General features: G+C 64.5%; 7 protein-coding genes across 9 annotated transcripts; 4 read left to right on the top strand and 3 right to left on the bottom strand.

Moving 5' to 3' along the window:
* Positions 1-49: 49 nt before the first annotated feature.
* LOC129198953 (non-structural maintenance of chromosomes element 3 homolog) lies at positions 50-2,084 on the top strand. Its single transcript, XM_054808621.1, has 11 exons — positions 50-108; positions 273-328; positions 418-519; positions 623-686; positions 788-867; positions 947-1,041; positions 1,144-1,223; positions 1,303-1,345; positions 1,424-1,486; positions 1,771-1,885; positions 1,977-2,084. Exons 2-11 carry the CDS (start codon positions 287-289, stop codon positions 2,037-2,039), a joined length of 747 nt encoding a protein of 248 aa, XP_054664596.1. The 5' UTR covers positions 50-108; positions 273-286; the 3' UTR covers positions 2,040-2,084.
* Positions 1,884-6,873, bottom strand: PFKFB1 (6-phosphofructo-2-kinase/fructose-2,6-biphosphatase 1). 2 transcript variants are annotated; one of them, XM_054808619.1, is made up of 14 exons: positions 6,696-6,873; positions 6,154-6,279; positions 5,986-6,082; positions 5,832-5,898; positions 5,656-5,730; positions 5,321-5,377; positions 5,083-5,204; positions 4,765-4,972; positions 3,170-3,316; positions 2,962-3,066; positions 2,733-2,862; positions 2,560-2,622; positions 2,331-2,395; positions 1,884-2,205 (listed from the first exon to the last, which is right to left on the bottom strand). In XM_054808619.1, the coding sequence occupies exons 1-14, from the start codon at positions 6,721-6,723 to the stop codon at positions 2,146-2,148; spliced, it is 1,350 nt and encodes a 449-aa protein (XP_054664594.1). In that variant the 5' UTR covers positions 6,724-6,873; the 3' UTR covers positions 1,884-2,145. The 2 variants fall into 2 exon arrangements, with proteins under 2 accessions (XP_054664594.1, XP_054664595.1); XM_054808620.1 differs by lacking the exon at positions 6,696-6,873 and adding an exon at positions 6,507-6,626.
* Positions 6,874-7,154: 281 nt separating this feature from the next.
* On the top strand, positions 7,155-9,859 carry HSD17B10 (hydroxysteroid 17-beta dehydrogenase 10). The gene is made up of 6 exons (XM_054808596.1): positions 7,155-7,194; positions 7,302-7,466; positions 7,624-7,788; positions 8,754-8,882; positions 8,971-9,079; positions 9,237-9,859. Exons 1-6 carry the CDS (start codon positions 7,171-7,173, stop codon positions 9,425-9,427), a joined length of 783 nt encoding a protein of 260 aa, XP_054664571.1. The 5' UTR covers positions 7,155-7,170; the 3' UTR covers positions 9,428-9,859.
* Positions 9,860-10,211: 352 nt separating this feature from the next.
* On the top strand, positions 10,212-13,604 carry NAA10 (N-alpha-acetyltransferase 10, NatA catalytic subunit). 2 transcript variants are annotated; one of them, XM_054808652.1, is made up of 9 exons: positions 10,212-10,299; positions 10,977-11,075; positions 11,166-11,224; positions 11,385-11,430; positions 12,172-12,287; positions 12,423-12,467; positions 12,770-12,854; positions 12,986-13,147; positions 13,487-13,604. In XM_054808652.1, exons 1-9 carry the CDS (start codon positions 10,279-10,281, stop codon positions 13,547-13,549), a joined length of 696 nt encoding a protein of 231 aa, XP_054664627.1. In that variant the 5' UTR covers positions 10,212-10,278; the 3' UTR covers positions 13,550-13,604. The 2 variants fall into 2 exon arrangements, with proteins under 2 accessions (XP_054664627.1, XP_054664626.1); XM_054808651.1 differs by lacking the exon at positions 13,487-13,604 and having other exon boundaries at positions 12,986-13,285.
* Positions 13,605-13,618: 14 nt separating this feature from the next.
* Positions 13,619-15,018, top strand: LOC129198972 (U8 snoRNA-decapping enzyme-like). The gene is made up of 3 exons (XM_054808653.1): positions 13,619-13,789; positions 13,875-14,168; positions 14,784-15,018. The coding sequence occupies exons 1-3, from the start codon at positions 13,619-13,621 to the stop codon at positions 14,970-14,972; spliced, it is 654 nt and encodes a 217-aa protein (XP_054664628.1). The 3' UTR covers positions 14,973-15,018.
* Positions 15,019-15,076: 58 nt separating this feature from the next.
* TSPYL2 (TSPY like 2) lies at positions 15,077-17,916 on the bottom strand. The gene is made up of 7 exons (XM_054808650.1): positions 16,592-17,916; positions 16,422-16,499; positions 16,211-16,322; positions 15,951-16,096; positions 15,780-15,856; positions 15,591-15,664; positions 15,077-15,449 (listed from the first exon to the last, which is right to left on the bottom strand). Exons 1-7 carry the CDS (start codon positions 17,798-17,800, stop codon positions 15,367-15,369), a joined length of 1,779 nt encoding a protein of 592 aa, XP_054664625.1. The 5' UTR covers positions 17,801-17,916; the 3' UTR covers positions 15,077-15,366.
* Positions 17,917-19,013: 1,097 nt separating this feature from the next.
* On the bottom strand, positions 19,014-20,308 carry LOC129198950 (E3 ubiquitin-protein ligase Hakai-like). The gene is made up of 4 exons (XM_054808616.1): positions 20,129-20,308; positions 19,796-19,845; positions 19,623-19,675; positions 19,014-19,522 (listed from the first exon to the last, which is right to left on the bottom strand). The coding sequence occupies exons 1-4, from the start codon at positions 20,146-20,148 to the stop codon at positions 19,106-19,108; spliced, it is 540 nt and encodes a 179-aa protein (XP_054664591.1). The 5' UTR covers positions 20,149-20,308; the 3' UTR covers positions 19,014-19,105.
* Positions 20,309-20,341: the final 33 nt, after the last annotated feature.

Genomic DNA, 20,341 nt, shown 5'->3' with positions numbered 1-20,341 from the left:
GAAGGCGGTGCTGGGGCCAATAGGAGGCGGGGCTGGCGGTGTGGGCGGGGTCGATGCGGGCGCATGCGCAAAGGGGAGGGCGTGCAGGCGCGGCGTGAGGGGAAGCGGGTAACGGCGCCGGGTTGTTTGAACGGGCCCTGCGGGGAGGGGGGTGTGGGAGGTCTGTGGCCTGGTTGGAGGGGGAGAAGCCTCCAAAGGGCGGGGATGCGGGGGATGGCGGTGGGAACGCCTCGACGCGGTTTCAGCCCGCTCGGCGCTTCTTTTCTCCTCAGAGCTGCTGTGAGAAATGTCGCAGAGGAAGCGCAGCAAAGTGTCGGGCTTCTCTCAGGTAAGGGGCTGCTTCCTCCCTACCTCCTCTTTCCCCTTTATCCCTAGATGTGGGGTCGGTGGCAGCATCTTCCTGGTTTTTCCTCTTAGGGGGATGATGGGGATGAGGATTTTAATGTGAGCCAGACGCCCACGCACAGCCAGGTGCAGAGGAACCTGGAGAGGCGCTCCCAGGATCAAGTGAATCAGAAGGTGGGTCAGGGCGATCCTCTCTTCTCCCTTTCCTGGAGAGATGCATCTTGGCGCCTTTATTATCACCCACCTCTTGTTTTTTCCCCCCTTCATCCACCCGCAGGTGAGCGAGCTGGTTCAGTTTTTGCTTGTGAAAGACCAGAAGAAGATCCCCATCAAGAGAGCGGGTGAGATTAGGGGAGGAAAATAAAGCTTGGAGTGTCCCACAACCTCCCTGCCCTCGGGGAGCCCAGGTATCCGGGTTCCCTCAGCGATTCCTGCCCCGCAGATATCCTGAAAAAAGTCATCCGGGAATACAGAGATGTTTATTCGGAGATCATCAACCGGGCGGGCAGGACCCTGCAGGAGGTGAGGGGAGGGTACAAGGGGGGGGTGGGGTTTGGGGGGAGGGAAGTGCCCTGTGAGATTAACCCTTTGTCTTTCACAGGTATTTGGGCTGCAGCTGGTGGAGATCGACACCAGACACCACATCTACATCCTCACCAGCAACCTGCCCCGTGCAGAGGGGGAGAACCTGCGCCGGTGAGACCCCTGGGTGATTTGGGGGGGGGGGGACACAACAACACCCCATTGGTGAGTCCCCCCACCCCGTTTAGGTGGGTGACGCCTCTCTGTCTGTCGCAGGGACAACCAGACAGCCAAGTTGGGGCTCCTCATCATCATCCTCAGCTTCATCTTCATGAGGGGTAACTCAGCTAAAGATGGTGAGCCCCCTCCAAAATCCCCCCCTGTTACCCCACTTCTCCTTTGTGCCCCCCCTGCCGCTGACACCCCCTTTTCCAGGTGCTGTGTGGGAATTCCTCCGCCGGCTCCGGGTGCAACCAGGGTAGGATATAGAAAGCCGGGGGGGGGGGGGTGTCGCGGCTCGTTAACTGCCGCACCTCATTAACCCCGCCATCCTCAGGGAGCGACATGAGGTTTTCGGGGACGTCAAGAAACTGGTGACGGAGGAGTTTGTGCGGCAGAAGTGAGTCTTGGGGGGGGGGATTTTGGGGGGTGGGTGTGCGTCCCCCCCTTTTCGCACCGCCGGTGTGCACAGAGCAGCCGCGGCGTCAGTCGTAGCCGGGTTGTTTATACCACACCGCAGAGAAAAAAAAACCACCCGCAGCCTCCCCCCCTGCCCGGCGACTTGAGGGGTCCGTCGTGGGGTCGGGGAGCACTGGACACCCCCCCTTGGGGCACCCCAAAATATACTGGGGGGTTGGGGGTGTTTCACCAGCCACACACACACCCCACACCCCCCCCCTGCAGGTACTTGGAGATCACCCCCATCCCCCTGACGGACCCCCCCGAATTTAAGTACCAGTGGGGGCCGCGAGCGGCCAAGGAGACCTCCAAAAAGGACGTGTTGCGCTTCGTGGCAAAGGTGAGGCCGTTTTTGGGGGGGGTGGCCCCGGGTTTTGGGGGGCCCTGGGGCTCCATTTGACCTCCCCCCTTTCCCCCTTGTGCCCCCCCAGATCCAAGGGAAGGACCCCACATTCTGGACGAGCCAATACACCGAGGCTGAGGCCACCCCCTAACCCCCCCCCTAAATAAAAGCACCTTTTTGGGGTGCAGCCCCTCAATCTCCGCCTTTGTCGCTTCGTTAACGTGAGGATTAATTGGGGGGGGGGAACGGATGACCCCTCAATAATGCTTGGGGACAGTGACCAGAGCTTCGGCCGGAGGGCGGCTGATATCGACATTCTGCGGGGTTAAAAATGGAGGGGTTTTGCGGGGGGGGCTCCCCAAAATTTAACCCCCCCCCAAATCTTGTGGGGGGGGTGTGAATGAGGTCTGTACCCTTTTTTTTTGGGTGGTTTTGGGGGTACCTGGGGTCGCTCGCGGTGGGTGTTGACCGCTTCCACGTTGAGGAAGATGGATTCCACCTCACACCCTGGTTTCCCAAGGAGGGAGAAGGGACCTGGCTAGAGCTCGGGGGACGGTCCCCCTTTTTTGGGGTGGATTGTCCCCAATTTGGGGGTACGCACTTTGGGGAGGGTCTGTCCCCTTTTTTTGGGGCGGGGGTTGTCCCCCTTTTTGGGGGGGACACGCACTCACCGTAAGCCACGGGGGTCAGCTTGAGGACGGTGTGTAGGGGACACTTGAGGTACGGCAGCTCGTCTTGGGGTGGCGGGGGGGGGGAGTGAGAAGATATTTAGGAGGTGGCAGGGGGGGTTAACAGTTTTGGGGGTGTCCCCAAAACATCCCAAATTGTCCCCAAAACCCCTCACCCGCGCTTTTATCCAGGAAATAAGCCAACAGGCAGCGCATGACAGCTTGGTGGCAGATGACCAGCACGTTCTCCTGCCGTTCCAGCTCCATGATGACGGGCTCCAACCGCTGCACCAGGTCCTCGTAGGACTGGAGGAGAAAATCGGGGGTGGAGGGGGTCCCCCAAAATGCTACACACACACACCCCCCACCCCCCCTTATTATCATCATCGTTTTGGGGATAATTACCTCGCCTTTGGGGTAGCGATAGCGGTATTTATCTTGATCCCGCAGGGCGAATTCTTCGGGGTAGCGCTCCTGGATCTCCTCGTAGGTCATCTCCTCGCAGACGCCCTGGGGGACAGGGATAATTTGGGGGGGGGGGGGGGGAAGAAAGGATTTTGGGGGTGTCTCCCCTTTAAAAAGAAAAAAAAAAAAAAAGGGGGGCGCGACTCACGGCGTCGATCTCGTTGAGGGCTTTCCACTGCTCGTAGGGAACCCCCAGGGCTTCGGCCGTCTCGATGGTTCGTTTCATGTGGCTGGTCCAGACCTTCAGCTCCCGGATGCTCTGGCTGCGGATGAACTGGGCCAGGGCCTGGGCGTACTGGGAAGGGGGGAGGGGGGTGTGGCCGATGGTGGGCACGCCCCCTGGGGGTGGGGCTTTTTGCTCTGGCCACACCCCTTGCTCAATGGTAAGGGGTGGGGTAATGGGTGGGGGTGTGGCTTGCTCAGCCCCACCCATTGGGGGTGTGGCCTCTGGCTCTGAGCCCCACCTCTTGTGAAAGGCCCTGTGGGTGGGGCTTGCTCACCTGGCTCCGCCCCTCTGTGGTCCTGCCCACACAGAGTGGCTGCTAGCTCCAGTAGCCATGCCCTCTCCCTGTGGCTCCACCCCTGGGGGTGTGGCCTGGTCCCTTAGCCCTGCCCCCTGCAAATGGCTCCACCCTGGGCAATGCCCCCTCCCCACAGCCCCACTCTTACCTTGGTTGTCTGGTAGGTGTGGCCTCTCCCCATAGCCCCGCCCCTTCCCCATAGCCCCACCCCAACTTAGGGCACTTGGTAGGTGTGGCCTTCTCCCTTAGCCCCGCCCCTACCTTGGGTACCTGGTAGGTGTGGCCTCTGCCCATAGCCCTGCCCCCTTCCCATAGCCCTACCCCTACCTTGGGTGCCTGGTGGGTGTGGTCTCCCTTAGCCCCACCCCTTCCCTTAGCCCTGCCCCCTCCCCATAGCCCCTCCCCATAGCCCCGCCCCCTCCCCATAGCCCTGCCCCCACATTGGTTGCCTGGTGGGCGTGGTCTCCCATAGCCCCGCCCCCTCCCCATAGCCCCGCCCCCACCTTGGTTGGCTGGTGGGTGTGGCCCCTCCCCGTAGCCCCGCCCCCTCCCCATAGCCCCGCCCCCACCTTGGTTGCCTGGTGGGTGTGGCCCCTCCCCGTAGCCCCGCCCCCTCCCCATAGCCCTGCCCCCACCTTGGTTGCCTGGTGGGTGTGGCCCCTCCCTGTAGCCCCGCCCCCTCCCCGTAGCCCCGCCCCCACATTGGTTGCCTGGTGGGCGTGGTCTCCCATAGCCCCGCCCCCTCCCCGTAGCCCCGCCCCCACCTTGGGTGCCTGGTGGGTGTGGCCCCTCCCCGTAGCCCCGCCCCCTCCCCATAGCCCTGCCCCCACCTTGGTTGCCTGGTGGGTGTGGCCCCTCCCTGTAGCCCCGCCCCCTCCCCGTAGCCCCGCCCCCACATTGGTTGCCTGGTGGGCGTGGTCTCCCATAGCCCCGCCCCCTCCCCGTAGCCCCGCCCCCACATTGGGTGCCTGGTGGGCGTGGTCTCCCATAGCCCCGCCCCCTCCCCATAGCCCCGCCCCCTCCCCCATAGCCCCGCCCCCACCTTGGTTGCCTGGTGGGTGTGGCCCCTCCCCGCAGCCCCGCCCCCTCCCCGCAGCCCCACCCCCACATTGGGTGCCTGGTGGGCGTGGTCTCCCATAGCCCCACCCCTTTCCATAGCCCCGCCCCCCAGCACTCCCCAAGCCCCCAGCCAGGGCCCCCCCCCCCCCCCTCCCTTCCCCACCTGCCTCCCCCGGGGCGAGAGCCCCGAGTCCCCCCCGATGCGTCCCCACAGGTTGAGCTGGCTCTCGCCGTGACGGCTGAGGTAGATGGCGCGGGGGGTGACGTGGATGTTCATCAGGTAGTAGACGGTGCGGCTCTGGACGTGACCCTGCACCCGGTTGGCCAGGTACCGCACCCCCACGTCGAAAATCTTGATGTAGGACAACCCGCTTGGCGGCGCGTAGCGGGGGGGGGGGGGGTGTCACATCAGTTTTGGGGGGGGGTGTCCCCAAGTTGGGGGTTGGGGGGGGGGATACACACACAAATTACGGGGTGTCACCTGTCCAGCTGCTCATCCAGGGGCTCGTAGGTGGCTTTGTAGCACTCGATGCGCTGGAGGAAATCGGCCACCACCTCCTCCTGCGCGCAGCCCTTGTAGTCGGGGCTGCTCAGCTTCACTTGCTGGGGGGGGGGCATGGTGGGGTTTGGGGTTTTTTTTGGGGGGGGGGACACGTGGTTTTTGGGGGGGGGGATGCACAGAGTCTGCCCCCCGCCCCCCTTTCGCCCCGGGTTCTCACCTTGATGTTCTCCTCGATGATGGCGGGGTCGTCGCAAATGGACTCGACGAAGAGAACCTGGGGGGGGGGGGAGGGAAGGAAAGGGGAGGGGTCACCGATACCCCCACCCCCCCCTATGCTGTGAGCACCCCAAAGTATTTGCACCGCCTCCCCCATGCTGTGAGCACCCCCAAAACAGTGTCCTCACCCCCAAAACAGTGCCCTCACCCCCCCCAATGTGCTATAGACCCCCTCCGAGCAGCACTGCCTCCCCCCCCAATTCTATAAGCCCCCCAAAATACCTTATGCCCCCCCCCCTAAATACCACCCCCCCCCCCAAATTATGCCGCCGATACCTTATAGCCATTCTCCTTTGCGAACTGCAGGATCAGAGCCCGGCGTTCCCGCGTGGTGTTGGTGGCATCGAACACCTGAGGGTTTGGGGGGGCTGTTTGGACCCCCCCCCAAAAAAAAGGGGGGGTCTTTTTCCCCCCGGGGGGGTAGTTTTTGGAAAGGGGGGGGTGTCTCCTACCGCCACTTGCCCCTCCTCAGAGCTCAGGTAGGTACGGACGTCCTTAAGGGCAGCCAGCGCGCATTGCCTGGGGGGGGATTTTTTTTTGGGGGGGGTGGTGGTGGTGTTTGCACCCCAAAAATCCACACCCCCCCCCAAAATAACCCCCTCTAACCTGCGGATTTGCATGGCCTCCTCGTTATCGTGACGGAAAAACTCGTAACTCTTGTAGCTCTGCACGGCTTCGCGCCGGTACTGCCCCACATTAAACACTATGGGGGGGGATTATTAGGGGGGGGGGGAGCACCCCAAAACCCCTTCCCACCCCCCCAAAATTACTCACCCCGTGTCGGGGTGCCGATCCAATTAAGATAACGAGTGAGCTTACGAGAGATGTAGGTCTTCCCCCGAGCCGGCAACCCCACCAGGATCACCATGGTGGGGCAGTTGGTAAATTGGGGGACCGAAGCTGGTAGGGGGGGGGATATTTGGTTGGGGGGGGGGGGCTGTTTGGGTGTTTAGCCCCCCCAAAAAAATTCTATAATTGCTTCTTGCACCCTAATTTGAGGCTGAGAGCCCTGGGAGGGGAGGGAACCCCCCCCCAAGGCACCCGTAGGGTGCCTTGGGGGGGGGTTCCCTCCCCTCCCAGGGCAAAAAACACCCCCCCCCCCAAAAAAAAATAGCCCCCCCACTTACATCCCCGTCTCAAGCGATGGGAGCGAACGGGGACCCACACTTTTTGCAGGGGGGTCTGCGTCAGCTGCCCCGTCGCCGCCGCCATGCCTCTGCCCTCTGCCCGGGTCACTGTCCCCACGGCCGTTCTCCCTTCTATGTCCCATTCCCCCCCCCCAATTTAAACACCAACACCCCCCCCCCCCTTTATACCTGGAATTTTGGGTGATTTTTCCTCCATTTTTTTTTTTTAAAAAAGGGGGGGACACGCACAGGCGGGTGCTGCTGGTGGTTCCCCCCCCCCCCCCGGGAAGGTCAGAAGTAATTTTATCCCCTGGCCGCTCGCCGGGTTAGGAGGGAGGATGGGAGAAAAAACAAAAAAAAGGGGGGGGGGGGCCCCACGGGTGTCCTCGCGTGGGGTCTGATCTTGTCCTTTTAGGGGTCTCAAGCCTATTTTTAAAATTTTTTTTGGGGGGGGGGGGGGCGAGCCTGTGTGCCCCCCCATTTTTTTTTGGGGGGGGGAGGATGCTGACACCCCCCCCCCCATCCTCACAATGGGGGTGGGGGGGAAGGAGGATCCCACGGCATTCCCCCTTTCCGTGGGACTCCCCACCCGTGTCCCTCCCCTCTGCTCCGCCCCCCCCTCCTCCTCCTCCGGTTCCGCCCCCCCCCCCTCCCATTTGCCGTGATGGCGACCATCCGTAGCGTGAAGGTCCCAGAAAACCCCCGTGGACCACCAAAAAATTATTTCCCCCCCCCCCCCCAACTCTTTTATTAACCACTAACAACCCCCCCCACTCGTGTTTTTTTTCCACGCAGGGAATGGCAGCGTTGGTAACCGGCGGTGCTTCAGGACTCGGCCGAGCGACCGTGGAACGATTGTTGGGACAAGGAGCGCGAGTCGTTCTCCTCGATCTTCCCGCGTCGCCGGGCGCGCAAGTGGCCGCCGAATTGGGCGAGCGATGCGTCTTCGCCCCCGCCGACGTGAGCACCCACGGGTGACGGTGGTGGTGGTGGTGGTGGGGGGTGTGTGGTGTAGTTACGGGGTGTCTATTCATCCGTTTCGCCTTTACCGCGCACACCTCTCGCCCCGCGAACGGGTGAAGGGTAACGTTTGACCGCCGCGTTTCGAATTTTATAGGTGACGTCGGCCGAAGACGTCGGTGACGCCCTGACGGCGGTTCGGAAAGAATTCGGTCGCCTGGACCTGACGGTGAATTGCGCCGGCGTGGGGATCGCCGTCAAGACGTACAACAGCAAGAAGGACAAGGTGCACGAGCTGGAGGACTTCCGCAGGGTCGTCAACGTGAGTGAGGGAGGCGGGGGGGGGGGGCATTTTGGGGGGGTGCGGGGGGTGGGGTTTTTTTGGGGGGGGGTGTTTTGGGGTCAACGGGGCGGTTACGGGGTGTTTCGGGTCGGTGGGGTGGTCGTGGGGTGTCTCTGGGTGACAGGGTGGGTGTTTTGGGGTGTTCCAGGTCGCAGAGTAGTTGTGGGGTGTCCCTGGGTAATGGGGTGGTTGTTTTGGGGTGTTCCAGGTCGCAGGGTGGTTGTGGGGTGTCTCTGGGTAATGGGGAGGTTGTTTTGGGGTGTTCCAGGTCGCAGGGTGGTTGTGGGGTGTCTCTGAGTAATGGGGTGGGTGTCGTGGGGTGTCCCTGGGTAATGGGGAGGTTGTTTTGGGGTGTTCCAGGTCGCAGGGTGGTTGTGGGGTGTCCCTGGGTAATGGGGTGGGTGTCGTGGGGTGTCCCTGGGTAATGGGGAGGTTGTTTTGGGGTGTTCCAGGTCGCAGGGTGGTTGTGGGGTGTCCCTGGGTAATGGGGAGGTTGTTTTGGGGTGTTCCAGGTCGCAGGGTTGTCATGGGGTGTCCCTGGGTAATGGGCTGGGTGTCATTTTGGGGTGTCCCAGATCACAGGGTGGTTGTGGGGTGTCCCTGAGTAATGGGGTGGGTGTCATTTTGGGGTGTTCCAGGTCACAAGGTGGTCATGGGGTGTCTCTGGGTAATGGGGTGGGTGTTTTGGGGTGTCCCAGGTCACAGGGTGGTTGTGGGGTGTCTCTGAGTAATGGGGTGGGTGTTGTGGGGTGTTCAAGGTTGCAGGGTGTTTGTGGGGTGTCCCTGGGTAACGGGGTGGTTGTTTCGGGGTGTTCAATGTCACAGCGCGGTTACGGGGTGTCCCTGGGCACAGCGTGACGGAACCGTGGGGGGCATCAACAGCATTCGGGGGCGTCAACAGCATTCGGGGGTGTCCCCGGGCCCCCCCCAAAACCTCTCTCCAGGTGAACCTGGTGGGCACCTTCAACGTCATCCGCCTGAGCGCCCGCCTGATGAGCCAAAACCCGCCCGACCCCGACGGTCACCGCGGGCTCATCGTCAACACCGCCAGCGTGGCCGCCTTCGAGGGACAGGTCCGCAGAACCGCCGGCGACGATTTTTGGGGTGGTGGGGTGTTGCGACGACACCCCAAAACCCCCTCGCGTTTTGGGACTCCCGTAGGTGGGTCAAGCGGCTTATTCGGCCTCCAAGGGCGGCATCGTCGGCATGACGCTCCCCATCGCCCGGGACCTCGCGCCGCTGGGGATCCGCGTGGTCACCATCGCTCCCGGTGAGGACGCTCGGGGTGAGCAATCAAAGATAAGCGTGCCTATGACATCATAATTCACCTCTTCTTTTTTTTTTTTCTTTTTTCTTTTTTTTTTTTTTGGGGGGGGGGGGTGTGCGCGTTTGTGCATGCGTGTGTGTGTGTGTGTGTTTTTCCTCAGGGTTGTTTTCCACCCCGTTGTTAGCCAGTTTACCCGAACGCGTCCGAAATTTTTTGGGGCAACAAGTGCCTTTTCCTTCTCGTTTGGGGAACCCCGCCGAGTACGCGCACCTCGTCCAGGCTTTGGCGGAGAACCCCATGGTCAACGGCGAGGTGGTGAGGTTGGACGGGGCCCTCCGCATGCAGCCTTAATTTTTATTATTATTATTATTATTATTATTATTATGGGTTTGGTGGGGGTGTGACACCCCCCCCCCACGCACCCACTCACGAATTTTGGGGGATGTCCGCAGTGGTGATGGCTCCCTGCAGCACCAGGGGTGGATGGCATGGCCGGGCGCTCGGGGATGGGGGTAGTTCCCCCCCCTCCCCCAGTGACACGAGTGGGGACCCCCCCGCCGCCATGACACGAGTGGGGGACACCTCCCCCCCCCCCACGAGTGGGGGTACCCTTGGGGTTTGGGGACACTTCCCCCCCCCCCCGGGAGCTGGGGCACCCCACGATGGGGACCCTCCCCAGGCATGGGGACCCATCCTGCCCCCCCCCACGAGCGTGGGGACCCCCGTGGGGCCCATTTCGTGCCCCCCCCCCAAAATAAAGCGTGTTCACCCACGCTGTCTGTACTCTGCGCTGCCCCGCCTCTCCTCCTTTCTCATTGGCTCGCGCCGCTGTCAGTCCGCTGCGCCGCCAGGCGTGATTGGGTGGGAAAAGGGGTGGGGTGGGTGAAGTAAGGTCCGCCCCCCCCCGGGGCGCAGCTGTGATTGGTTGGTTGTAGCTGAGCCGCGGGTTTGCTGGCGGGGGGGGGGGTGTGGGTGCGCGCAACTCGGCGCTGATTGATTGAGGGCGAGGGTTGGTGCGGGTCGCGTCTTAACCCCTTATTTCAGTCACTGATTGGCTCGGGCGCCTGTCAGTATGTCGTGAGGCGGGATGAGCAGGGGCGGGATAAACGGGGGTGGGCGGGCTCGGCGCTGATTGGTCGGGATGAGTCCTTCCGCCGGAAGCGGCGCGGTGAGGCGAGAGGGACGGCGGGGCGGCCGCAACCATGAACATCCGGAACGCGCGGGTGGGCGAGCCCGGGGAGTGGGAACCGGCGTCTCATGGGGGGGTCTGAGGGGGATACCGGGCCTTGGGGTGGGGTCTGAGGGGGGATACCGGGCCCTGGGGGGGGTTATGAGGGGGATACCGGGCCCTGGGGGGGGTTATGAGTGGGATACCGGGCCCTGGGCCGGGTCTGAGGGGGATACCGGGCCCTGGGGGGGGTTATGAGGGGGGATACCGGGCCCTTGGGGTGGGGTCTGAGGGGGGATACCGGGCCTTGGGGGGGGTTATGAGGGGGATACCGGGTCCCTGGGGGGGGGGGGTGTGTGGTCTGAGGGGGGATACCGGGCCTCTGGGGGGGGGTCTGACGGGGATACCGGGCCCTGGGCCGGTTCTGAGGGGGATACCGGGCCCTTGAGAGGTGTCCGAGGGGGCTACTGGACCTCAGGGAGGGGGAACTGGGGTCCTGTGGGGGTGTCTGATAGAGCTACCAGGCCTCAGGGAGGGGGAACTGAGGTCCCATGGGTGGGTCTGAGGGGGCTACCGGGCCCTTGGGGGAGGGGGGGGGGGCTCTGAGGGGGATCCCGCATCCCTGAGGGGCTCTGTAGCCCCTTTCGGGGTGTCGTCCGTGTCCCCCCCTCCCCATTTCCCCTGGGGCTGTTCCGGGTAACCACCACCGCCCTGACCGCGCCCCACCGGCAGCCCGAGGATCTGATGAACATGCAACACTGCAACCTGCTCTGCCTGCCCGAGAACTACCAGATGAAATATTACTTCTACCACGGGCTCTCCTGGCCCCAGGTATGTCCGTGTCCCCCCTTTTGGTGGCCTGGGTCCCCCCTTTTGGTGGCCTGGTGTCCCCCCCACATCACCCCCTTTCCCTCCTTTCAGCTCTCCTACATCGCCGAAGACGAGAATGGAAAAATCGTGGGTTACGTCCTGGCCAAGATGTGAGTGTGATTTTTTTATTTGGGGGGGGGGGCAGCTCTGTTCCCCCCTCTTTTGATTTTTGGGGGGGTCTTAATGGTGGAGGAGGGTTCTGGTGGGATTTGGGGGTGTCACACCCCCCTTCCACACCCCCTTTCATCTCTCACTTCTGTTGTCCTGCAGGGAGGAGGACCCTGATGACGTCCCCCACGGGCACATCACGTCCCTGGTGAGCAGTGGGGGGGGGGGCTTTTGGGGGGGGCTCTTGGAGTGGATCTGAAGGTTTTGGGGTCACCTGAGGGGTTTTGGGGTCGCTCGAGGGGTTTCGGAGCGTTCCTTGAGGGTTTTAGGGGGCTCTTTGAGGGGTCTGAGCATTTGGGGGGGGCTCTTTGAGGGTCTTTGGGGGACACTTGAGGGATTTTGGGGTGCTCCTTGAGGGTTTTTGGGGTCTCTCCGAGAGGTTTGGGGGGGGCTCTTTGGGTCTGAGCATTTGGGGTGCTCTCTAAGGGGGTTTTGGGGTGCGATTTGAGGGGTTTGGGGGTTTCTTGGGGTGGGTCAGAGGGTTTTGGGGGCACTTGAGGGGTTTTGGGGGGCTCTAAGGGTGGGTCTGACCATTCTGAGGTGTTTTTTGAGGGGTTTTGGGGCCGTTTGGGGGGGCTCTTGGATTGGCTCTGAACACTTGGGGTGCACTTTGGGGGGGTTTAGGGGTCACGTGAGGGGTTTTGGGGTGCTCCTTGAGGGTTTTTGGGACCTCTTTGCAGATTTTGGGGGGGGATTTTGGGGTCAGTTGGGGTTTTTTTGGGCGCTCCTCGGTGGTCTTTGGGTTGCTCTTTGAAGGTTTTGGGGGGGCTCTTTTCGGGTGTTGGAGGACCTTGGAGCTCTCTGGGTGTCGGGGGGAGTTTTGGGGTATACTGGGTGGTTTTTGGGGTACCCCACAATGAATGTACCCCCCCCCCCAAAAAAAAAAAAGGCAGTGAAGAGATCCCACCGCCGCCTGGGGCTGGCGCAGAAGCTGATGGACCAGGCGTCCCGTGCCATGATCGAGAACTTCAACGCCAAATACGTCTCCCTCCACGTCCGCAAGAGGTGAGGACCCCCCCCCCCAAAAAACACCCCCCCACACGCTTAGGGGACCCCCCCAAATCACAAACCGATAGGGAACCCCCAAAAATTAATCACACCCCCGCCGTTATTTTTTTTTTTTTTCTTTCCGCTCGGCAGCAACCGGGCGGCTCTGCACCTCTACTCCAACACTCTCAATTTTCAGTGAGTTTTGGGGGGGGGCTCTGGGGGGGGGGTTGGGGGGTGGGGGGGGTTTGGGGGGGCCGGGGAGGAAGGGGGGGGCTGTGGGGTATGGGGGGCTGGATTTTTGGGGGGGCTGGTGGGAATCGGGGGGGGGGTTAGGGGGCTTTGGGAGAGTTCGTGGCCGCATTGAGAGATAAAATGGGGAGGGTAAGCTGGGGGTGGCACCCCAAAAATACCACCCCCCCTCAAAAAAAACCCCCCCAATAAACCCCCCAACACACGTGTGTACCCCCCTTTTGTGTGCGGCCCCCCACCCCCCCCAGGATCAGCGAGGTGGAGCCCAAATACTACGCAGACGGGGAGGACGCCTACGCCATGAAGCGGGACCTCACCCAAATGGCAGATGAGGTAGTTCCCCCCCCCACGCCGGGGCCCCCCCAGACCCTTTTTTGGGGGGGGGGGCTACACCCCCAAAACCTTATTTGCCTCCCTGCCCCCCCAAAATCCCCTTTTTAACATACCCCCCCCCCTTTTTATAGTTGCGGAAGCAGGTGGAGCAGAAGGAGCGTGGCCGCCCCCCGGTTCCTGCTGAGCCCCCCCGGAGTGGGGAGGGGGTTTGCGGTGGGGGGGGCCCCCCCCAACCTCCGGCGGTGCCCCCCCCTCCGGAAGACGGCGGGGCAGACAGCAAAGATGTCAGCGAGGTGAGCGAGACCACCGAAAGCACCGACGTCAAAGACAGCTCCGAGGCCTCAGACTCTGCTTCATAGAGGGGGGGCCCCCCCCCCCCCCAAAACCCCTGGGGACCCCCCTGGGACCCCCCCTTGGTGCTGGGGAGGGGGCAGCAATAAACCCCCTCCCTTTCCAGCCTGTGCATCTTCTCTACGCCCCCCTGCATTGTCTGGCCCTGTGTGGGGTAATTCTGGGGGGGCTCAGCCCTGGGGGGGGTGTCTCTTGCTGCCCCCCCCATAGGGGAGGTGTGCTGGGGGCGTGGTCTCAGCAGGCCACGCCTCCTCGCCCTGACCACGCCCCTCCTCACCTAGGCCACGCCCCTTAGCGCTGATGGATCAGTCGGCAACGCCTCGCCTGCCCCCCTCGCTTTCTGATTGGTGCGAACGCGGCCTCCCCGCCTAGCCGCCCGCTGATTGGCTGAGGCGCGGCGTTGCGGCGCCGCCATGTGGGAGCGCAGGGAGCAGCAGCCGCTGCTGAACCGGGAGGCCGCGCTGGCCCTAGGCCGCACCGGGACCGGGACCCGGGCGGCGGAACCGGGCTGGCGACACGCCTGCCACGTCCTGCTCTACGCCCCGCTACCCGCCGGCTCCCCTCCGCCGGGCTACGCCGTTCTAGTGCGTACGGGGTCGGCCGGCGGGGAAACAGGGAGGGTGAAGGCCGCTACCGGTTCCCGCGGCTGAACCTCCGCCGCCCCGGCAGATGCAGCTGCGGTTCGACGGGCGGTTCGGATTCCCGGGAGGTCTGGTGGAACCCGGCGGGGAATCACTGGAAGCAGGGCTGCACCGGGAGCTGCTGGAAGAACTAGGCCCGGCGGCGAGCGGGTTACGGTTACAGCCCCGCCATCACCGCGGCGCTAGGGTTTGGCCGCTAGGCCGTACCGGAAGCGGAAGTGACGCCGGCCTCGTGACGCATTTCTACATCCGGCGGTTACGGTTGGAAGAACTGGCGGCCATCGAGAGGGGAGGCCCGACCGCACCGGAGCACGGCCTGGAGGTGGGGAGGGGGCACGGGCACCGTAACGGGGGTGTGTGGGGGGCACGGGGGGGGGGGGGTGTCTGAGGGGGAATCGGTACCGGGAAGGGGGGGGCTGAGGCGGGAATCGGTACCGGGAAGGGGGGGGGGGTCTGAGGGGGAATCGGTACCGGAGGCGGGGGGCTGAGGGGGAATGGGTACCCGGGGGGGGGGGGGGGGGTGAGGGGGAATCGGTACCGGGGACGGGGGGTCTGAGGGGAAAACTGTCCGGGGGGGTCTGGGGATACCGTTACTGGAGGGGGGGGGGTGTCTGAGGGGGAATTGGTTGCGGGGGGGGGGGGGTGGTGGTACCGGGGGGGGGGGGTCCTGAGGGGGAATCGGTACCGGGAAGGGGGGGTCTGAGGTGAAAACTGGCCGGGGGGGTGCTGGGGATGCCGGTACCGGAGGGGGTGGTGGTCTAAGAGGAAGGCTGGTAATGCGGGGGGGGGTTATGTGGGGTTGGGGGGGGCAGGGGGATACGGGGGAGGGGGGAGAGGCTCATTGCAGGGCTGGGAGGGGGTGGCAGCAGTGGGGGGGGGCACTGGGGTATTTTAGGGGGTCCCTGGCACTTTGGGGAATCCCCCACACACACCTCAGGTGCAGGGGCTGGTGCGGGTGCCCCTGGGCGGGGGGCTCCCCGCTTTCCTGCAGCACCGTTTCGCCGGGGACGCCCGGGAGCAGCTCTTGGGGGCCCTCCCCACCCTCGGTATACGGGCCCCCCCCACACCAAACAACGAGGATCCCCCAAACACGGAGCCCCTCACCCCAAAACAGGGGAAGGAATGACCGGATGGAATAAAAGCACCCCAAAATGCACACACACACCCTTCCTTTGATGTCATCACCCGCTAAAGGTGGGATTTGGGGGTTCGGGGGGAGCGGCTGTATCTCCGTTAAATCTTTACCTTTATTATAATATATATTTTTTAGATATAAAAAGATAATTTTACAAGTTCTTTGCCCTAAAATGTACAAAAACGGTTCTAAGTTGGTCATATTTCTTTGGGGGGGAGGAGATTTTTGGGGAACCCCTGGGGGGGGTTTGGGGAGATTGGGGACCCCATGTGGGGTGGTTCAAGGCCAACAAACACCCTGAGCTGTGTTGGGGGCCCCCCCAGCCCCTCATTACCCGCAAATGCCTTTTGGGGGGGGGGAAGGACCCCCAGCCCCCCCCCCCCAATTAATCTCTGCTCATTTTGGGGTCCGTTTGTCCATCTGGGGGGCTGCGGGGGTCCTCGGTCGGGACCTCTTCCACGCCACTGCCTGGGGAGGGGGACAAACACACATTCAGCCCCCACCCCCCCACACACACCTCCAAGAGGATTTTGGGGGGGGGTGTCAGGGGGAATTAGGGGTGCTCCCAGACCCGCCCCCCCCTAGCTGTGGCAGGGGGGGTTCACTCACCATCCCCATCATCAGGGATCTCCTGGACGTCCTCATCGTCGTCCACGATCACCACGCAGTCCTCCCCGCTCTCGCTGTGGGCGGGGGGGGGTTAGCGGGGCAAAGGGGGGACACACGACACAAAACTTCAGGGTTCCTTCTCCTGCACCCCAAAAAACCCGGGGTACCCCCCCTCAGCCCCTCACAGACCTTTCAGGGGTCCCCTCGGCGCCTTCGCCCAGCAGGTAGAACTGCAGCGGGTTTGGCCATAGTTCCTCCTTGATGATCTGGGGAGAGATTTGGGGGGGTGTGTGTCAAAAGGGCTGTTTGGGGATACTGGGAGCACTGGGAAGGGGGGTAACTGGGAATACTGGGACTCACCTCGGCGATACGATCCCCCGCAGGGAAACTGTGGTCCCCGAACCAAGCGAAGAAGCTGCGGGGGGCCGGGGGACCTTTGTGGGGGCAAGAACGGGGGTCCTGCCCCTGCCACCACCGGATGGGGGTTGAATGGGAGACCAAGTGGCCTGGGGGGAAATGGGGGGGGTGGTGGTGTCACTTTGGACCCCCAAAATCCCTCCCTGGGCTGGAGGGAGAGGGGTGGACACCCCACCCCCCAAAAAAAATCCCCGGTCACCCACCGGAGGGGCCGCGTACGAATTCCTTGGCCACGACGTCGTTCTGGAAGTAGGGGTTGACGCTGAAGAAAAACCTGATCCTACACCCGGGTCGGGCTTGGCCGAATTCTTCCACCTGTGGGACAGATATGTCACCCCCTCTTTGGGGTTGGGGGGGCCCCTTTTCCCTGCCCCCCCCCCCCCAAATCTGCCCCCCTCTCCCCGGGGGAGGCACCTGTAAGCTCGTCATGTAGCTCAGGGCGTCCTCGTCGCGGTCGCTGATCATCGCCGAGAGCTGGGGGTGGTTCAGGAACTGGCGAGGAGAGCGGGGGGGGTCAAGGAAAAGTGGGGTTTGTGTGCCCCCCCCCCCCCCCAAATTTCAGCAGCACCCCCCTGAAAGGATACAGCGGTGACCCAAAAGCCGGGGATGTGCTGGATGAGGCGGTTGCGGCGTTGGAGGTGCGGCCGCCGGCGGAGCCAGAATTTGGTGTGGAGGCGGCGGAAGGCGCGAGCCGCCTGTTCCTCCACGGCCTCCAGCTCCAGCTGTACGGTCTCCAGGGCCGCCAGGTATCGCCCAGGGCCTTCCTCTTCTTCCTCTTCCTCCTCTTCCTCTTCATCCTCGCCCAGAGAAATCACCGCACACTCCTCCGGGCTGTGGGCCTTCTGCTGCACGCCGGGGGCTGGACCCTCCTTGGGCTCTGGGGCACTTTTCCCGCTTCGGTTTTGCTCTGAACAGGCGGTGGTGGTGGTTTCCAGGCCCTCCTCAGGCTCAGCGGTGGTCTCTAGGTTCCCTTCAGGCTCAGCGGCGGTCTCTAGGCCCCCTTTGCCTTTTCTCCCCTGCTCCAAGCAACGGGTGATGGCTGTTTCCAGGCTCCCCTTGCGTCTGCTGGTGGTCTCCAGACCCCCCTTCCCGCTTCTCCCCGGATCCAAGCAGTGGGTAACGGCAGTTTCCACACTCCCCTTGGGCCCGACGGTGGTCTTCAGGCCCCCCTTGCGCCTGCTGGCAGTCTTCAGGCCCCTGCTGAGGGCAGCATCAGTCTCCGGACTCCCCGTGACCTTGCTGGTGGTCTCCAGGCCCCCCTTCCGTTTTCTCCCCTGATCCAAGCAGCGGGTGACAGCAGTCTCCAGGCTCCCCTTGTGCCTGCTGGTGGTTTCTGGGCTTCCCATGACCTCCCTGGTGGTCTCCAAGCCCCCCTTCCTGCTTCTCCCCTGCTCCAAGCAGCGAGTGATGACAGTCTCCAGGCTCCCCTTTGGTCCCATGATGGTCTCCAGGCTCCCCGTGACCTCCCTGGCGGTCTCCAGGCCCCCCTTTCCCGTCTCCAAGCAGTCGGTGACGGCGGTCTCCAGGCTCCCCTCGTGCCCCGTGGCGGTCTTCAGGCCCCCGCTGAGAGAAGCGGCGGTTTCCAGGCCTCCGCCAGGGGGCGCAGGCGCGCCGGCGCACTGCGCATGCCCGGCCGCCGGGCTTCGCGCATGCGCGTAGCGCTTCTCACCGCGACCTCCAACGGGGATTGACGTTTCCCGGTGGGGGGCGACGACGACCGGTTCCGTCCCGGTGGGCGAGTCCAGGCGGCGGAGTTTAGCGGGTGGGAGCCGGTCCGCCCCGGCCCCGCTCATAGCGGCGGGACCAGCGGGGCGGGGGCGGGCTCCGGCGCCCCGCGAGGCCCCAACGGCCGCCGCCAACGGCCGAAAAGCGCGCGCGCCGCCGCCCCAGCCCCGCCCACCCTCCCTCCGTCACTCAACGCTCCGCCCATTGGTTTGCCCGCGCCCCGAGCTAGTTGCCGTGGCGACGCCTGTCACGTGGGGTGAGGGATCGGGCAGCCAATCGGCTCGCTCTCCTTTGGCGGGCAACTCGGGGGAAGGCCAGAAGGGGGGGGGGGGGCCGGAGGTGGGGGGGGGGGGGGGCGCGCGCGCGGCGGGCGCAGGCGCAGTGGCGCGGGCTCGCACGTGCGGCCGGCGCGAGCACCCCGCGGTGACGTACCGAGGCGCGAAGCCCCGCCCTCTCCCTCAGAGTCGTCGGGACCCTCTGAGGGGGCGGACGTGTTGCTGCCGCGTCCCGGCGAAGGGTCTATCCCGGGGTGGTCCGGGGGGGTCAGGACCCCCCCCCCCCCCAGCTGTCACCCAAGAGGCCAAGGAGAACCCCCCCCCGGTGAGTCCAGAGGGGCTGGGAACCCCCTTTCGCTGCACCCAGGGGGTGAGGACGCTCCCTGGCTATGCCCAGGAGGCTGAGGGCCCCCTCCCTGAGGGTCGAGGACCACCCCTGAGGGCTGAGGACCCCCTCAGCTGCCTCCTGGGAGCTGTCAAACCCCCCTGGCTGCCCCCAAGGGGCTCAGCCCCCCCCCCCCCATCTCCCTTCTAGGGGCTGTAAACCCCCCCCCAGCAGCCTCCCTGAGGGCTCAGGACCCCCCCACACACCACCCCACCCCACCCCCCGCCAGCTGCTTCCCAGGGGATGCAGACCCCATCTTGGCCACCTCCAGGAGGCTGAGGACCTTCCCCCCAGGGGATGCTGACCCCCTCTGTCGTGACAGAGAGGCCACAGCGTGACACCGAGGGTGAACCTCCCTCCACAGCCCCGGGAAGCCAGCCCCCCCCCCCAGCTCTCCAATCTCCCAGGGGGGGTGGGGGCTGTTTGTCTCTCGCAGGGCCCGTGACCTTTGCTGGGGACCTTCCCCAGGAGCAGGAAACGGCTGCGACAGAGAAGGGAAGGGGGAGGGAAACCAGCCCCCACCCCACCCCACACCCCCCCCCCAAAATGAGGAGAACCAACCCGCTTCCCCCCCCCCCCCGCCATCGCAATCACCCCCACAAGGACTCGGGGAGATCGTCTTTCTATGGCTGTATGTACACAGGGGTGCCCCAAAACCCGGGGTGGGGGGGGGGGATGCACACAAACTGGGTGAAAATTTGGGGTGCCCCCCCTCACGTCAGCCAGGCCAGTGCCAGGTAGAGCCCTAGGGCCAGGGCGGCCGTGGGGCCCCCCCCGTCCCCCCAAGCCACCGGCACCAGCACGGCCAAGGCCAAAACCACCCCGCACCCCCTCAGGGCCCCCCCCCAACCCTCCCCCCCGCCCCCGGGGGGGCCTTGCCGGTACCACCAAAGCCCCCTCCACCGGCCCCCCCCCCCTAACAAAACCGGGGGGCTGCGGCGACCCCACCCCGCCTCATAACGCAATGCCATCTCGTTAGCTAACGAGGTGTTGGGGGCTCGTTCGGGTAAAGGGGGCCCCCCGTTTCTCGGGGGGGGGCCCCCGTTGTCACCGGGTTCCCCCCGAAGCCGGCGGAGGTGGGAGAGGTAGAGCTGCTCCAGCTCCCGCGCCACCGCCTCCTCCTCGGCGCCCTGTGGGTCAGGATTTTGGGGTACCCCCCCCTTTGAGAGGGGGAGGCACCCCACTTTTGGGGGGGGTGTTGTAAGGGGTTGGGGGGGGGGGGTGTCTCACCTGTACCGGGGGCTGCTCCGCATCCAGGGGGGGTGTTGGGGAGGGGTCAGGCTCTGCGGGGGGGGGGGGAAGAGGGGAGGTGTATGAGGTGGGGTACCCCCAAAATTTGGGGAGGGGGTACCTCTAAAATTTGGGGGGATGTACCCTCAAAATTGGGTGGGGGCGATACTTACCTGTGCTGCAGTCGGGGGGTGGGGGCTGCGTGTCCTCTACCTCCTGCGGCCTTTTTGGGGGGGACACGGGGTGGGGTGGGGGTCACCAGAGAGGGGACACCCCCCCCCCCAAAAAAAACTAAATTGTGGGGTGGGGGGGGGCAGCGTTCACACCCCCCAGAGGGTGACCCACATTTGGGGGACCCAGGCATGCCCCATAGCCCCCCCCTCCCAATTTAGGGGGGCACATGCAGGAAGGGGGGGGGTCAATCTATTTTAGGGGGGGTTCACCTTATTTTTGGGGCCCCCCCATGCAGTTTTGCCCCCCCCCCCCCTCCCCTCCCCATCTCTTACCTGCCCTTCCCAGGCCTCATCCAGCTCCCGGGGGGCTGCTCCCCTCCCGCGCCCCCCTCCCCACCCTGGGAGGGTCCCCCAAAACCCCCGCTGCCCCCCCCCGGGCCCCCCCCTCGTCCCCGGGGGTCCCAGGGCCGGTATTGCCGCAGGCGGGTGAGGGGGAGCCCCAAAGCGTCGGCGAAAAGGACCCGCCTGGACCCCCCCCCGGGGGGG

The sequence above is a fragment of the Grus americana genome, chromosome 38 (assembly GCF_028858705.1).
Source record: "Grus americana isolate bGruAme1 chromosome 38, bGruAme1.mat, whole genome shotgun sequence".
Lineage (NCBI taxonomy): Eukaryota > Metazoa > Chordata > Aves > Gruiformes > Gruidae > Grus > Grus americana.
This window is presented reverse-complemented; position numbering and strand designations above follow the sequence as displayed.